The following is an 18,509-nucleotide window of genomic DNA, read 5'->3' as shown; positions in this document are numbered from 1 at the left end:
AGTCGAGCCAGGAAAGCTTCTGTGCCGATATACGCCGTCCGAAAGGTGAGTGTACACTGGGACAACGATATACACATCTTCATATTGATGTGAGTGCGACTTATATATATATATATGTATATATATATATATATATATATATATATATCTTACATGTGATATACATAGATGTATGTATATGAGAGAAAGAAAAAGATGTTGTAGAACAGCATTACAGCCATACGAGGAGGAGCGTTGCAGGTGGAAAAGGTTATTACGAGAACCATCTCTCCTCCCTCTCTTATTGCTACATTACCTCCACCTTTATCCTCTCCTACATGCCAGACGCATTTTACCTTTACGAGCATGAGCTAGAGTTAAAGAAAGAAAGAGAGAAGAGAGAGAGAGAGCCGATAAGGATACAAGTACTTATATTTATATATGTATATATATATATACATGTGTGTATGTATGAATCCAGTAATAAGAAGAGAACGAGAATCTTGCAAAAGGAGGAGGTGTGTGAAGGCAGCTTTAATTTGTTGAATACAGAAATGTGATTCCTCGCTTACGTCAGAGTAACTTGGACGTGTTAGAAAGAATTAACGTATTGACGCGGTGAGAAGAACGGAGTAATGCGATTCGTTATTCTCAATGGTTGTTCTAGAGTTAAATTGATATTGTGAGTCAAGAAAGAAAAGATTAGGTTGTTATCTTCGAGAGTTTAAAACGTTTAGTTTAAAATTTAGAGAAAGGTAATTAAATTCTTTCACGTCAAGAGGTTTAGTGAAAAGTTAGAACTTCGTTAAATTTTATCAAATGATTTGATCACTATTAGAGAAGAAGAGTTTTGTAATCCCTGTTGTTCGACGCCACTGTCTCTTATGAATATTTATCGGTCGGTCGGTCGGTCGGTCGGTCGGTTGGTTGGTTGGTTGGTTGGTTGGTTGTTTGTCATTGGTGCCGTACCACTCCTTCCGCATCTGACTAGTATTCTGTATGAGGTGATAGTATGGTAGCCTGAGTGCGGTGAGCTCTCTCTAGCTAAGCAATGGCAACCTCGTCGTAAGGTCTTCGATACAGAAAATGTGGATCTAAGAAGATTGCCGAACGAGATCGCAGTCGTTGAACCGCGAAACACAAGAGAAATCTAATCGAAGAAATACAAGAGCCTAACAACAATTTGTCTTGTACTCTTTGTTTCGTTGGTTTTCTTTTTTCTTTTGGGTGGGAGATCTTGAATACTGGGTAACTCATTATTCTCATCTCAAAATGATAAAGATACAAAAGACAATTGCTTGCTAGGGAATGTTGAAAGGCAATTGAAAGAAGAATGCTGCGGTTAATTGTCTGAGATATAACGATCCAAAGAGAGATGCCACCGATGATATTACCGATGCTGTGTATTCCTTATTTCTATGTCGACTTGGCGATATTTATTATTAAAGAACGAGGAACGGCTATTATATTACATAGCTTATTGTTTATAATAATATACAATATCTTGCTATTTTCTTCTTCCAATCGATCGAATCCAGCAATCGCTAATATTCTTACATATTTTGATAATTTGAAAACAATATTAGGATCAGTTCCGAGGGAAGGACCGATCCGCCATATTGAAACGAAACAACCACCATTTTTCCATCGGCGGAACCATCTTTTCGTTCGGCGATCTCGGAAATGCCAATAAAACTCTAACAAAGTTAATATACCTACGTATGTAGCTATATACATACATACATATATAGATCACATTGCCTAAAGTTCTATCTCGCGCAAGGTTGGATCATTCTCCCGTAATTCTATTTATAAAAGTAGTTTATTCATAGTAACTTGAACGAGAGAGAGAGAGAGAGAGAGAGAGAGAGAGAGAGAGAGAAAAAAAAGAGCGCTATGCTACTCTACTAGCGCGCACCCATAATATCAACGTCATCATCTTGTTAATCTTTTTTACCGCTAGAGAGTATGGCTCTCGCAAAGGTGGCGCTATAACTCTCGCGTGCTTTTATTATATTGTTCGGGTCATAGAGAATAAGTACGTGGGCGGTATATGCTATATATCTTCTATTTTGCTTTCTCTAAATATGCGAGGTCTGAATTGTAATTGCGAAACTTTCTCAATGGGATCTTCGTTTCTTGGTTGAAGGCGTATATACTACGTCCCACGAGAGATAAGTCTGCTTGGCTAAAATCATTAAAGCACCGACTATAGTCTTTTCTCTTATAAAACGATACATTATTTACGTTGATTCAAAAACAACAACAACAAGCTATAACTTTGTTTCTAAAATGTAAGATAGGCCATCTTTACAGATAGATGCACATTGAATATTCGATATCTTTACTTTTTTTAGTAAATGATTAAAGAGATTATCTGATAAAGTATCTAGAGAGTATTAGAGTTCAGAATAGGAAATAATAAAAACCCCTAATTATCTAATTGTTTACATCAGCTATCGCAAGACAGAGGGAAAGAGAGAGAGGGGGAGAGAGAGAAAAAGAGAGCAGTGCCTTCTCTCATTAATAAGACAATCGGTAAAAAAGTTAATAGTAACTAGTCACGTCAAACCTTAGGGATCTAATATCACCTCGTATTTCAATAACACACCTTCCTTTTTTCTCCCTAGTTCGCCATCTTTATTGCACCACCATTTCAGACACAGCCTTATTCTCAAACAGACTGTTAATAAAATATAAGAACTTGATTTAAATCTTGTACATTTCTATAAAACCAAACAATAGTACAATAACATGAAAGTTATCAATGCCATTTTTCCTCTCATACATACTCTGACAAGTAATAATTCTTCGAAGAAAAAAAGAAAAGAAAAAAAAACATGCTGCGTTATACAACATCCCGAAGAATGTTAAAACAAGTAAAAGATGTTTCTCTTGTTTTTACATAAAACGTGGGATGTAGAGAGACGAACGAACCGAACCAACCGAAGGGTTGCAATGTCTCGTGTGACGCACCAGAGAGAGGGTATCCCTAGAGAAAAGAGGTGGGGAATCTATCGTTGAATACAAACTTCCTACATATATGCATATGTGTGTGCGCGCATATGCGTGTGTATGTACTACACACACACAAACTAAGTATATATATATATATATATATTCCACCCATTCCACACTTCTCCCCCATCAGAACGCAAACGGCCCTTCTTCTGGCTTTACCCATTTCTCCTACCCTCCCTTCGATACTCTATCGTAGCACCCTCCTGTGTAGCCTGGCGACGTTGCCGGGTGTTACATAATAGCCGGCCAACGTTGCCACGTTCTTCGACGCTCTCGCTGCAATGTTGCCACGTCCTCTTCCTACTACTATTGCTTGCTTCTGCTGCTGCTGCTGCTGCTGCTATTGCTATTGCTGCTGCAAGCTCCTACGGCTACTGCTGTTTCACATGGACTGGTTGGCTTTGCCTGCCTGTCTTGGCCTTCCCTTCCTTCCTTCCTTCCTTCCTTCCTTCCTTCCTTCCTTGTTTCCTTGCTTGCCTGTTCATTTGCCTCCTTGCCTCTGCTTGGCTTGCTTGCTTGCTTGATTCTACCTCCTAGCTTGGCATGTTTGCCTGACTGCCAAGAGACTCTGGCAAGACCATTCTTGGAGAAAATAAAACAACAGGAATTTTTATGCTTTCTCTCTCTCTCTCTTTCTCTTTATATCCTTATGAAAAACTCGAGAGAGAGATATGTTTCTTCGTAAATCATTAATTGAATTTAATCGTCCTCTATGAACAAGATAGAAAAAAGAAAAAAGAAAAAGGAAAAAGAAAGAAATGGAAGTGCAATTGACGGGATATATTTCAATTGACTTTCGAAGACATGATGGATCTTACATCGAATGATATTAACTAACTTATTTATTAAATGTTTTTTCTTTCTTTCTTTCTTGATAAATTAGGGTAGGAAGATGAGGATTATTATGACAAAGTTATCGAAACTAAAAGAAACAATTTTACTTTTACCTACTCGAAGGGATACCGTATGTATTATGTATATAGAAGTATATATATATATATATATATATATATATATATATATATATATACTATAGAAAAGTGGGGGAGTGAACTCGTAGAAAGAAAAATGCCAATCGATAAATCGATAACGGCATCGTTTTTAGCCTATATTGTGCGCAGTTGTAAACACGTTTCTCTTTCTCTTTCTCTTTCTCTTTCTCTTTCTCTTTCTCTTTCTCTTTCTCTTTTTCTAACGTTCTATTTGTTCCTCAGTGGAAAGTTTTCGTCGTGATAGCTTCTACTTCGTTGGACGAGCACGCAGAATATTCGTTGTATATAGAAGGTGCTAACATACATATGCATGCATGCATACATACATACATACATATATATAAATGCATACGTCGTACGTAAAGGGTACGTACAGAGTACGTACGTATATATGTAGGGGTAGGAGGTACGGTAGTACGTGAAGTAGTAGGATCTCTTTTTCTTCGCTCGAACTATTATGCGATTTTCCTTTGTCCAGCCTTAAAGAACTCCGCAAAGCCCAAAGTCCGGATGTCTCGGACTGGTTCCGGATCTTGGATTACTCGCGAGCCCTCCAGGCGTTTCAAACGGAGCTTCGCTCTACTTATTCTTTCTCCACACGTGAAAAATATCAACCGAATGTATAAGAGAAAGAGAGAAAACATCGAATATAAAACACCTTTGTTCTCTCTCTTTCTCTTCCTCTTTCTCTCTCTCTACATTCTGCCTTTTTTTTTTTTTTTTTTGTACTTCATTTCTATACTGCAGGTGTCTTTTACTTGGCCCTTATTATTTCTATAACAAGCAAGTGGAGATTATGATAACTTACATCTTATATTGTTTTTTACAATCAACCCCATTAAGTATATATTATAATTATATAATACTTGCTATTACTGTATTATTTATTTATTAATACTTATTAAGTATATTAAGTATATTATTAAGTATATTATTAAGTATATTAAGGATAAATGTATTGGTTATTAATTGTAAATATATTGAATGATGGTAATAATAGTTTTAGTATAGTAATATACTAAGAGAGCAAGTATATATATATATATATATAAATTTTTATAATTTTTTTCAAAATAATTATTCTTTAAATTAATTAAAATGAATTATATATATATATATGTGTGTGTGTGTGTGTATAAAATATTTATTTTTCATTTCTAAAACACTAAGATACTATATTTCTCATAGCATTATATATTATCTTGGTTGGTTTCTTCGAAAAAAAAAAGAAAAAAAATAGAATTAGAGAGATAGATAGGTAGATAGAGAAAGAAGGAGAGAGAGAGACACAGAAAAGGAATACTGATACGCACTTGGCATTATCTGTGAAAACGTTTTCGTAACGAAATTAAATGTAAACCTATATTGCGCACTAAACGAAACTCTATCATTCTTCGAGACAAGATAACATCTCGTCGACTTTTACAATGAGAGTGCTTTTCAAAATGAACCTAACGAACCTAACGATATCATCGATTCGAACACGAACGTGTATCTTTTTTTTCTTATCGATATATCTTCTCATCCTTTCGTATTACGTGTTTGAAATATTATAACAAAAGCCATAGAGCAAAACATGAAAATAAAGGAAAAAAGAAAAAAAAAATGAAGAAGAAACAAAACTCTAATTAATTTAGCACATTAATTTCATACAAAATAAATAATGTTAATTATATAATACTATCTAAATAATATATATATATATATGTAAAGATTTGATTATTATGATAATATACAACAAGATAGATCAAAAGAGTTCCTGGATTAATTACAGACAAAAAAAAAATAATAATAATTTTTCTCGCGACTTTTTATAGGCTTGCGTTTAACAACCGTTTTAATGAAAAAGAAAAAAAGATTCTACTAAAGCTTCGAAAAAGATCACTAGGAAATTTTTTTACTCATCGTATATGAAATACATTAAAGAAATAATAATTATCTCTATATTATTATTCGACTAAAAACGACGTAAATGCGTTTGCGTCGTGGTAAAGAGAGAAGTACAAAGATTAGATTCTCTCGAAGCTTATCAGATATCCCGTTAGAGCAGCCATAATAATCAGGTGCGAAGAATTTTTCCTATCGTATCGTGACAAACAACGGAGATAAGAAGCACGGAAGTATTATATTCAGACGTCGCCTCACGATATTTCATATGCGTTCAATCAATTTTCTCTCACCAACGAGTAATAAATTACGAATAAACAAAAAACAAAAAAAAAAAAGAACAAAAAACAGAACAGTAGAAAGAAAACAAATAAAGCTACGGTGAGGCCTCAAAAAGTTCCTATATAGGAGACCTGTGATTAATACGATCTAGGGAAAAAAAAAAAAAATTGTTCGTTAAAAATCGTTTTAGCGCCAACTTTTGGAACAGCCTGTATTTGACATACATAATTTCGATAGTCTTCCTCATGATCTCGTCGACCATGAACGATGATGCATCCGTGCACGTCGAATGACCCAGAGGGATCGAAGAAAATATTATTGCACCTGGAATAATCGATGGGGCCCCTTCTGCTATTCTATTCTCTTCTCCTCTGTTCTGTTCTGCTCTGTTCTGCTCTGTTCTGTTCTGTTCTGTTCTGTTCTGTTCTGTTCTGCTCTGCTCTGCTCTGCTCTGCTTGTTACTATCGGCAACGTTGCAACGACGATGAGTTTTCGCAGCGAATGACTACGACGACGTTGTGTTGTTGGATTGGATTGGATTGGATTGGGTTGGGTTGGGTTGGCAACGTTGCTTCCGTTCTCGGGGCCAGCCAGTCAGACGCATGTTTTTTGCTACGTTTCAAGGCCTCACCCTTCGGATTCGGGAACGATTGCTTATATATATATGTATATATATATATATATATAATGTGTGGTTGTTTATATATATATACTATATTTATATACATATATATATGTATGTATGTATACGGGGCCTAATTGTGTCACGTTGCACACATTTTCCTCTTTCGTGTTTCCTTTTACCTCTCCCACTTATTCTGCCTTCCTCGAAGCGTTACATTCCACGAAGAAGAAGTAAAAGATTTCCTTTTTAGGTTATACGAATTTATTTGTCTTGACTATTTTTCGTTGGTTTTTTTTCTTTTCTTTTTGGTGATTTTATGATCTCGATAAAAGGAAAAAAATTCTAAGGTGATTGTTTTTAACCTCATAATTATGTCACTATACTCGTTATTTTATAATCCGATAAAAATAGAATTAATTTTAACTATCGTGAAAACAAAAGAGTAATTTTTTTTTCCCCCCAATAATCTAGGAACTTTTTTTTGTGATAGATCTTACGTAATAAACAAACATGTACTTTTTCTTCTTCCTTTTTTTCCCCTTTCTCGTAATTTCATTCCAATCAATTTTCTTTTAGTTCTATCTATATTAACAGTATTAAACCAGAAACGCCAAGACGTGAGCTTAATTTAACTGCTATTGGGGTCGACCAATTTTTAGATTACACTTAGATTTATTTCTATTTTGAGACAGACAGAAAGAGAGAAAGAGAGAGAGAGATAGAGAGAGAGAAATAAGTAATTTAATTATTACCTAAGCGAAAAATATTTAACGATTTTCCTAGAGATAAGAAAAGTTCAATTTTCGAAAAATTATGAATACATTTTTTTCTACTTCGGAAAAAAAGAAAAAGAGAGAGTGAGGGAAAAAAGGAAGAAAAAAGATATATCTTCCCTATGAAAAATAAATACGACTTAGACACGCACCCTGTATATAAAGAGAGTGAGAGAGAGAGAGAGAGAGAGAAAGAAGGAAAAAACGTAGCGGAACGAGGAACGCACAGTGTGAACTAAGGAACGGACTGATGACGCATGCTGTGCGTGTGAAAAAAAACGAAAACGTTACCGATGAAAAGACATCAATAATACAAAGAGGAAAAGAGAGAGAATTATGTGTACAGGGTGTGTCAAAAGTTTTTAAGACCAATGGTTTCTAAACTTATAATTGTAACAATATAAAAATGAAAAATTAGTTATAGAAAAAGGTCTTGAAAGAAGAGTAATTTATTCTTAATAAAATAGTCTAGAAACTATTTTTTTTAGCCCCTTAATTCTCAAACATTATTGATTGTTGAACATAATTTCTATGATAAAATATTCATTAAATACTTGATGATAATATCTTAGAATTTTCGTCAGAATATCGAATATACAATCCTTTCTCTATTTTAATTATCATATTAAGTATGAATTTAATTACGATTAAAATCTATGTACAAGAATGTAATATAAATCAACATGAGTATACACATATGTGTGTATATATATATATATATATCTACATATATGTAGAGATTGAGCGTGATATAAATACATATAAAAAAACAGGAACAAAAAGTAAAAAAAAAGAAAGAAAGAAGAGAAAAAGAAAAAACAGCGTACCGTTAATTTTGCCTCATTGCATTTCGTGCAGAACGAGGACACACAAGAATCATTTAAGAACTAATAAGGAAGGTCACTGAACGGTACATACTCGCGTCCGATCTTATAAACCTCTCAATGTGTGTTGAATACAATACAGTAAACAAGAGATTAATTATTATAATTTTTCATAATTAAATGTTCTCGTCAAATCGGGTAGAAAAAATAATTTCTTATCTTTTTTTTTTTGCTTCGTTCCAAATCTAGGAAATGTTCTCGTTAAATATGAGAAAGATATATGGGTCAGATGTACGCATCCATGGTAGTACTTTTCGAGGATCAATGTTTTCAGGATAAGTTCGTACGCAACATCCTCACCCATCTTCCAAAACTCTCGGTGCGTTTCGGCCTCAGTTGGTGAAAGTCAGTCGAGAGGCACATAAAAGCAGTTGGCTATCTATGTGTCCTACGTAAATGTGTACATGTTTGTTATATATATGTGTATATATATATATATATATAACGATGACGAAATATATTGGATATGCCTACAAATGAGTTCAATTATATTATAGCAACATTCTATACAATTCTACCGGGTGGGACAAAAGTTCTTACGCTTATAATTTTACATTCTAAAACAAAAAAAAAAAAAACTAACCTAAAAAAAATGAAACCTTTAAAATCTCGTAGAAACTTTCGATATACCTTCATATATTTGCGGTGCATACACCTTAAACAACATTATTTTTTTGATGTGATTATTAATAAATCGAACTTCGTTTACAATTATTATATTAAAATCGATTCTTTTTTTTTTTTAATAATCCTCGAACAACCAAATATCATTTCACATTTCCAGCACTGCAAAACAATACAGACTTTATATCATATTTACGAGCAATACGATAAATTCGAATCAAGAGTCAACCTCAAAAATGTACACTTTGGAATTAATCAAAGATGACGTTGTACAAATTAGAAAGATTGTTCTACGGTATAATAAGAGAATAAGAGATAAGAATAACGTTCGATCTTTGAACAACGAAATCGTTAGCTCTCTTCTCACGATAGTAGTAGTTCACACTCGCGATAGACAGACAGACAGACAAACAAACAGATAGACAGTCAGATAGACAGACAGATAATAGATAGATAAAGAAAGAAAATTCTTCCATTCGTTTTCATGCAAGACCATCGAGAATATATTCTCTCTTCGAGCTAATAATAATTGTAATAAAATAAAAAAGTAAGATAAAATAAAATAAAATAATAGAAGAAGAGAAGAGAAGGGAAAAAGAAAAGGAAAAAAGATTATAGACGCTATTCCAAGCATCAAGAGAAATATTAGAGAGGGATATATATATATAATAGAAAGAGATAGAATAACAACGCGAGTGTACGTCAGGTCGAAGACTAGGCGTCTCGAGCCGAGTAGTCTTTGGAAGTACATCCGAGGAACGTCGGCTATCAGGCAAGCTAGCCGTTCGTCGACCAATAATATGCGAGCTCTTAGAAGAAAGAGAGAAACAAAGAGAATTCGAGAAAGAGAAAGAAAGATAGAAAGAGGTAGAGAGGGAGGGAGGGAGGGAGGGAGGGAGGGAGAGAGAGAGAGAGAGAGAAAGAGAGAGAGAGCAAATGCCGAGGTACGACGACGTATGCACGTTCCTTCTTCCGTAGAGGCTGTGAAAGTCGTGTTCGGTCGTTTGCTGAGTCTCTCAAGAAAGGAGAGGTGGGGGTAAGAGTAAAGAAAGAGGAGAAGAAGAAGAAAGGTGGAAGGGAGAGGATTGCGACGTTGCCAAGACGGTGCCATGCACGGAGAGGCAACGTGCTCGATCTGGCAACACCGCGAAAGGAGAGACGCGACACGCGAGAAGAAGGTGGTCGCGCTCGAAGAGTTTAGAAGAGGAGGAGGTAGAGGGGCTGGAGGTGGTACAGGCCGGGGGGAAGAGATGTGAAGTGAGGAGAGATGTAAGAGGGAGGCCACGTCGCGTTCGGCTTGAAACGCAATGCCGCTCGTTTGCCAGATACCGTAACAGGGTCGACGGATTAAGAAATTTGGCGGTATCGTCAACTCTCTATCATGCTACAGGTGCTGCTGTTATTCTATAACTACTGTATTCTTATTTAGAAAAAAAGAAATAGAGAGAGAGAATTTTTTTTTCCTTTTCCTTTTATATGTCAACCAATAAAAAAGTTTCATTTATTTTACCAAGTCGATCCAATAAGAAAGAAAGAAAGAAAAAAAGAAGAAACCCCCAATTCAAAGAATTTTCATTCTATATAACTCGACCAATAGGAAGATCCGATTAATTCATCTCCATAAGTCGTCGACCAATAATAAAAAGTTTTGACGAGTCGATTATCAAATAGACCAATAATAAAGCTTGATTAATTCGGAAAATTTTTTCGTTACATGAAAAGTCTCTATCAATAGAAAACTTCTTCATTTTATTTTTAATTTTTTTTCCCGTTCTTTTTAAATTCAACCAATAGAAAATGAATTTTCTTTTCTTTTTCTTTAACGTCTTCCAGTTGTTAAGACTAAAAGTAAGAAACTTCGTTAGGTAGTAACTATCATTAGAAAGAATATTTTTCTTTTACGGAGTAACGAGATGTAAAGAAGAAACAGAGCGAATATATATATATATATATATGTATCATAGATATGAGCAAATGCATACGTGCATACATGCATATGTATGTATGTATGTATGTATGTATGTATGTATTATGAAAAAAGGAGGACGGTAGTAACAGAAAAGAGACAGATTATATATGTTTCATAATCTCTCTCTCTCTCTTTCATTCACTCACTTGCACGTTTTTTCTTCCACCCTAGAAGGACAACAGTAACAGTGACAGTAGCAATAGCAGTAACAGTAGCAGTAGCAGTAGCAGAAGCAGCAACAGCAGCAGCAGCGTTTGTAATGCAATTAACTTCACCCCATCGGTGGAACGCGCTGAGGGGGCAAAATCGTCGGTAACCTTTCGATCTCCGACAGCAGCTAATGTCACGATGATGCCCTTCCTCAAATTCTTTCTCGCTCTCTCTCTCTCTCTCTCTCTCTCTCTCTCTCTCTCTCTCTCTCTTTCTAAAGAAATTCAAGCAATTTCTTCGATTTCCAAAATTACTTAATATAATACATTTTTGTCCATTTTCCCTACGCGACGATCCTATTTTCCTAACTCTTTTTAATCCAAACGATTTTTCAAGGCCATCTGCTAATAGCTTCCTCAAACTACATCGTCGAAATAAAAGGATAGGGAGAAAAGAAAACGCCTAAAAATTTGTTTTTACGGGTTAGATTATATAAAGAAGATAAAAGGAAAAAAAAAAAGAAAAGCAGAGAAGTAATGATAAAAAATTTTGCAACTTTTTTTTCCTTTTCTTTTCTTTTCGGCTGCCTGAGACTCAGAAGAACACGAAAAAGGGGAAAGTTGATGAGAGATAAAAAGAGATAGATGGAAGAAGAGGATGGGAATGATGTGTGTATGTGTGTGTGTGTGCGAGGGTGCAAGAAGATGCGACGGGGTACGGGGTGGGGCGAGATAGGGCAAAGAGTGAAGTCGGGGAAGAGGGGGAGAGATGGCCGACAACGCGCGATCAATATACCAAAATAAGCCGGCAACCGCCACACACGGAACGCACGCGTGCGCGCACACGTACGCAAGTATATATATATATATATATATATATATATATATATATATATATATATATATACACATTATTATTATTATTATTATTATTATTATTATTATTATTATTATTATTATACTGTTATTATTGCGAAATCTTTAACATGATCGAATCTAGAAATGTACGTTCTTACTTGTGTATATATATATATATATATATATATGTGTGCAATGAAATTTTCCAAGTTTAAACGGAGTTCTCTCTTAACTGGCCAATACATATATTTACATATGTACATATGCATGTATGTACTTTCTTTATGGCTGAATTCTCATTGAGAGCATAATTAATGTATAGAGTATATATATATATATATATGATGCATGTATATACATATGTGTATGTGTTTATAAATATGTGTAAATCTCACAGGTGTAACGCGTTATCGTCGCGTACATCCGGAAGAGCATAAACAAACTTGATCGTTATTTATGTATAACAATGTAAATATATGTGTAAGAGAAAAGGTTCCTCTTACGTGGTTATAAAAAGAAGTTACAAGTAGACTGTAAAAAACGATAAAAATGTGAGGTTATGTTGGGATATATGGATTCAATCGAAAAAGATAATTTTAAAAAAGAAAATAAAATGAGATATATATATATATACACAAAAAAGATAATACGACAAACATAGTTTTCCAAAAGGGGAAAAACAAAAAAGAAAAAAAAAAAAGGAAACAAAAAAAATTTTTCTTCCTTAACAATTCCATCGAAATATTTCGTTCAACTTGAAAACTATTGTATAATACTTTTTTGGGGGAGGAAGAGGGAGTGGGGGCAAGGGAAGAGAAAGAAGTTAAAAGGGACAGAGGATCTCGGGGATTTCGAGGTCAGCACTTTCAACTTTGCACGAAGGATTTCAAAGGATGAAGAAGAAGTGTCGTTCGGTTCTTCAATCTTCTTTTTTCCAAAGTGAAACGTGCCATGAAAGAGAAAGAGAAAGAAAGAGAGGTCAGCGGCAGGTCGGTAATGTCGGCCGCCATTTTAAGGGCGTACCTTCAAGACCATAACGCACGGTAGACGACCGTAAGTTCGTAGCCGGTGTACGAACTAACGTACATACGAACAAACGAAACGAACGAAACGAAGGCAATCGCCAGCTGGCACGTGAAGGCGTGTAAGCGCCTCTGGCAACGGTCGGAACGTTCACCAGCCGTCTGCATTTTCGAGGAACGAAAATTTATTGTCGGAAGAATCTCTCTTGCCGGACTTATATTCTTTTCGAAAAACATCGACCCTCCCCCAACTTCTTTCTTTTCTTCTCTTTTTTTCTCTCTCTCTATCTTCCTCTCATTAACGATTCGTTTTATTTTTTTTTTGCGGTGGTAGTAGTACATAGGCGATGATGGTGGTTGTATATTAATATAGGCGGGAGAAGGAAGAAAAGATGAAAAAAGAGTGAAAAGAATCGTCAAAAGACTTCCATTGCACTTTCATGAGGTTTAATCAAGAGACATAAAAGTCTTGGGGACCCTCGGACACTGATCATCCTTCCTCCTCCTCTTCTTCTTTTTCTTCTTCCTCCTCCTACTCCTCCTCATAGGGATGATGTGCGGCTAGACTCTCTTTTTTTCTTTTCACTTTTTTTTTGTTTTTGTTTTTGTTTTTATGAAAATGGCCGCCTATGCGACAACGCCAACTCAACAGACGGACTTCGATTAAACCAACTTAAAGAAATTCTCCTTATGATTGACTAGCGGAATGTTATCTTTTAAAACTTCTTTAAGTTACGTTCGATGGAAATATTTTAATATCGTTCGATTAGAAATTGCTTATCTCTTTCAAAATGACATGAATTTTCAATAAATTGAGTTCTATACGCTTCGATGCATAAAAAAAAAAAAAAAAAAAAAAAAAAAAGGGAAGAAACGCACTTTCACATATGTCCTACTTGATCTGATTGGTTAATATTTGTCCCAAGTATTTTCTTATTGGTTAATTTTTATATCCGAAATATTTTCTTTTTAATCAAGTATCCGAAAGTTGAGAGACACTGGAAGCTTACGTTCGCGGTATATAACGAAATTCTTTTCGTTCCCTTCTCTCTCTCTCTTTCTCTTCCTCGTTCTTCTTTCATCTCTTTCGACATATAACAAAATAACTCATTATTCTCTTATCGTTCGAGCTTATAGCTTCGAAAAGAAATTCATAGCTTACGTTGCAAGGCCTGTCAAACTTAGTTCTACCTTTGGAATATTTATAAGGTGTTCCTTTCGATAAAACATCCAAAACGTGTGTGTGTATATATATATATCCACCTACGTATGTACGTATATGGCGTAATAAAAAACGATAGTTTCCCCAAAAAGAATCAAGTAGCATAAATATATTACATAGGATATATTTTTTACAAATACGTCGTTCACTTTGGTGAAATCACTCATGCATATTATATTCTACACTAGGTGGGCCGATGATAACGATCTTTACAAATTGATTACTTTTCCCGAAATTTTTTTTTTTCGATTAATTATTTTCTTTTTGTTTCTATCACGTCACAAACAAGTCTTTAGAAACTTTTATGGCCCATCATTACAATTTAATTCCAATACTCCATACCGTTTTTTGGTTACATCATATTGTGTAATTATTCAACTTACACGGAAACATGATATTCAAATATTCTGAATATCTTGTTTCATTAATATATAAAAAAAAAAAAAAAAATGCGTTATACGTAACAACGTAATAACTCTCTTTTTTTTCAATTACGATTATCATTGTAAATAAATTTCATGTATGAAATAGAAAACGTAGGAAAGGGAGCCGTGAATTGAGAGTCACTGTCGAACAATAACTTCGTGCCGCCGCGAGCTCTCAAAATGGCTGTCCTCAGCTATTATTACTTCGGGGAAAAAACAAATGACGGCGCGTTCACGCTACGAAGAGAGACAGACAGCGAGAGAGAGAAGAGAGAGAGAGAGAGAGAGAAAAAGAGAGAGAAAGAGAGAGAGAAAAAGAGAGAGAGAGAGAGAGAGAGAGAGAGAGAGAGAGAAGAGCCAAGGCCCTCCGCACGACGTTCTCGTTCGTCCGCGCGCGCGTACGTGGGTGCCTCCTTCCGATCGTACGTGTTCAAGATTCTCGATCTACGTACAGAGTCAAAAACATTCACGTTGCGTCGTACTCGTAAAGAGAAACACTGCATAAGAGAGAAAAAGATGTAAAGAGAAAATAACGGCCGAAAGCACTTCTCCGAAAATGCCCGAATAATACGAATGTCGCGTTTCGCATATATTTTAATGTTTTCTTTTTTTCGTGTCAATTCCTTCTTTTTTCTTTTTTTTTTTTCCTTTTTTTTTAATATGAAAAACAAAAAAGAATGAAAGAAAGTAAGAAAAGAAAAATAAAATAATAGACGAGTCATGATATATATATATATATATTACTATATTAATGTATACTACTAATATACTCTTTTATAGTATTTACTATATATTTTATATATATAAGAACGTAGTTTGTATATATATATATATACATATATACAGGAGAAATATATTTTTTATAGGATCACATAAAATTTCTAAGCGTCATATCCACCCCATAGAAACGGTTCTCTTTATATATGTATATATATATATATATAGAGGGAGATAGAGAGTGAGGTACTAAACGAACAACCTTCTATGTATCTCTTTTCTTGTTCCCCTTTGACTGTTCCGTTCTTTTTATCGAATATCTTTTACATCCCAGCTTAGTTATATAAAGCACCCAACATAAATCAAAATTGTCAACCTTTCTTAGGACAATAAATCTTCATTTTCATGGTAATTCTTCAAACTTTCACAAGTGAAGAGTATTTGAACTAAACGATCTAAGAATACCAGGTATAACATCAAAGGGTATAGGAGGAAGGAATTTTTAGTTATTAGAAAAAAAAAAAAAAATATATATATATATAAATATATAGACTTGATGAATTAGAAATAAAAGTATTATCTTGTATTGGAGGAAAAAAAAAGAAAAGAAAAAAAATCAGAGAAAATGTCTTGATTTAAAGCATTGTCATTGTATATGTTTACAATAAAATATGGAAATATCCAACATTTTCATTAGTTTGCCCTCTCAATCAAAGCGTCTTTAGAATCATTAGTTATCTTAAAACATATATTGCAATATATTACAATATAGTCAATAGAAATTGACTTTAAGATTACACCCACTTTAAGAGAAAGGAACTGTTCTTCTTTTAACGTTAACCTTGAATGAGCAATAAAATTCTTTAAATAATTAATTTCTTAAACAGAAAATAATTCAAATAAAATATGATATGAATATCAATTCATTAATGAAAATAATTCTTAATAAGGTGCCGTCTATCGAGGAATCAGAATGAGAAGCTAGAAACGTGGAATAGTTGTAACATATAATTTATAAGTATCTGCATTTTCTCGACAATAAATGTTGAACAAACGAACTAAGAACTAACGAACATATGTATGTATGAACATTAAGACACAAACAATAACAAGAAACAATAGCAATAGCAATAGTAATAGCAATAGCAACAACAGCAACAGTAAGAACTAAAGTAAAAGCAAAAGCAGCAGTAGCAGTAGTAGCAGCAGTAGTAATAGTAATAGTAATATAGTAGTAGTAATAGTAAGATAAACGATTGGTTGTTACTGATGCAAAAGAAGAAATATTCAACAATACGACTTACCGTTTGAAATGCTCTCTTATGCGATCCTCTCGGATGTTTTCCGGCAGATTTCCAACCCACAGGTGACGTGTCTCTCTAACCATTTTGCTCCGAACTCTTCATTTGGGATCGGATGTTGTGGTATCGTTTGGCGGCACTGTATAACGACACACAACCACTAGACCGATGATAATATATATATATATATATATACACACATTCATACATACATATATATATATATATGTATACAACCGGTTGGATGGGCACTTTACGAAACACACCAATCTCACACCACTGTGATTTTATTTTATATTCGTAAATTCTTCTCTCTTTATTTCTTTTTCCCTGGTCCACACTGAATTATTATACAAATAGAGATGCGAGAAAAACGATGAGAGTGAGAAAAAAAAAAGAATAGAAGAAACACTTCCCTTTCTTTTATATATATATATATATATATACACGTATATATATATATACTTTTTTAATTTCTTTTCTTCTTTTTCTTTCCCTTTTGTAGAAAACCAAGAAAATGTTTTTCCTTCTTTATCTCTCTAACTGGAGCACAATATAATGTCGGAGAGACACCACATGCGACTCCTTCGTCACGCGACGAAGATGGACGAAGAAGTACGCGAAGCCGACACGACACGGCACGACACGGCACGGCACGACAAGACACGGCACGACACGGCACGACAAGACACGACACGACACGACACGAGAGCGAGGGAGACGACACGCGTGCGTGTCGTTTCTTTATTTTTCCTTTTTTTTTTTTTTTTTTTTTGTACACGCGTACGAAACGCACAAAAAAGTGTAGTAGAGGAAGAAAAGTAAAGGAAGAAGATGAATAAAAATTGGGGATGGGGGGCGGCGTCCACCTGCGTGCACCACTTTATAACAAAGGAACACTTATTCGCGTACAAACGTATTCTCACTTTCCCATGTAATAAAACTCAAGGGGAAGGAGGGGGTTGGGGGTTGAAATAATAATGAGAAGTATAAAAAAAAAGAAGATCGATCACTAGTCACTAACACGAAAGCTGCTGCTGTTGCTGCTGCTACCGATGTTGTTGTTGTTGACGATGACGATGATATTGCTGTTTCCGCTGCTGCTGCTGCTGCTGCTACTGCTGCTGCTGCTGCTGCTGCTGTTACTCCAGCTCCTGCTGTGGATACCGCTGGTTACGATGACGTTGGTAAGGACGAAATCAACGGAGAAGAAATCGTTGATATGAAAGATATCAGCAACGTTACTGTTATTTTTACCCTTCTTATTGCTGCTTCTGTTGCTATCACTACTACTGCTACTGTTGCTCTTATTGATATTGATGCAATTCCTAGCAGCAATAATGTTGTTATAACTGTGGTCGTTGCTATTGTTGATATCGTCGAGGAGGACGTTGATATTAAAGCTTTTTCTGTCGTGATAGTTTTCTATCCTCTTGTCGATGGAACGTCGATGACGATGACGATGTTGATGCTGATGATGATGATAAATAGCCGCCGAAGTGTAGTAGTAGTTTCCTCGACAACAATTGGTCGTCGTTGTTGGTGATGGCAGCTGTGGCGGCGGCGGTGGCTGCGACGATGACGACGAAGTCGACGACGACGACGACGACGACGACGACGACGACGACGACGTCGCCGACGACGACGACGAGGTCGACGACGACGACGAGGTCGACGACGACGACGACGAGGTCGAGGTCGACGACGACGACGAGGTCGACGCGTAAATAAAGTCGATCGGATGTATTAACGAAACGAAATAGGAGGATCTGGAGTAGG

The 18,509-nt window shown here is 35.2% G+C and overlaps 1 protein-coding gene across 3 annotated transcripts in view; it reads right to left on the bottom strand.

Annotated features, from left to right (window-relative positions):
• Window positions 1-17,165, bottom strand: part of LOC118445352 (uncharacterized) — a 66,903-nt gene extending 49,738 nt beyond the window's left edge. For 2 of the 3 annotated variants that reach the window (XM_035874696.2, XM_035874697.2), the window contains exon 1: window positions 16,734-17,165. In XM_035874696.2, the coding sequence (XP_035730589.2) occupies window positions 16,734-16,816 (83 nt within the window). In that variant the 5' untranslated portion in view covers window positions 16,817-17,165. The remainder of the gene's footprint in view (window positions 1-16,733) is intronic. The other variant, XM_035874698.2, reaches the window with a different exon arrangement.
• Between the last annotated feature and the right edge of the window lie 1,344 nt (window positions 17,166-18,509).

This window comes from Vespa mandarinia, chromosome 18 (genome assembly GCF_050613455.1).
Source record: "Vespa mandarinia isolate Hongniang chromosome 18, ASM5061345v1, whole genome shotgun sequence".
Taxonomy (NCBI): domain Eukaryota; kingdom Metazoa; phylum Arthropoda; class Insecta; order Hymenoptera; family Vespidae; genus Vespa; species Vespa mandarinia.
The sequence above is the reverse complement of the archived record's forward strand: the minus strand, read 5'-3'. Positions and strand labels throughout refer to the sequence as shown.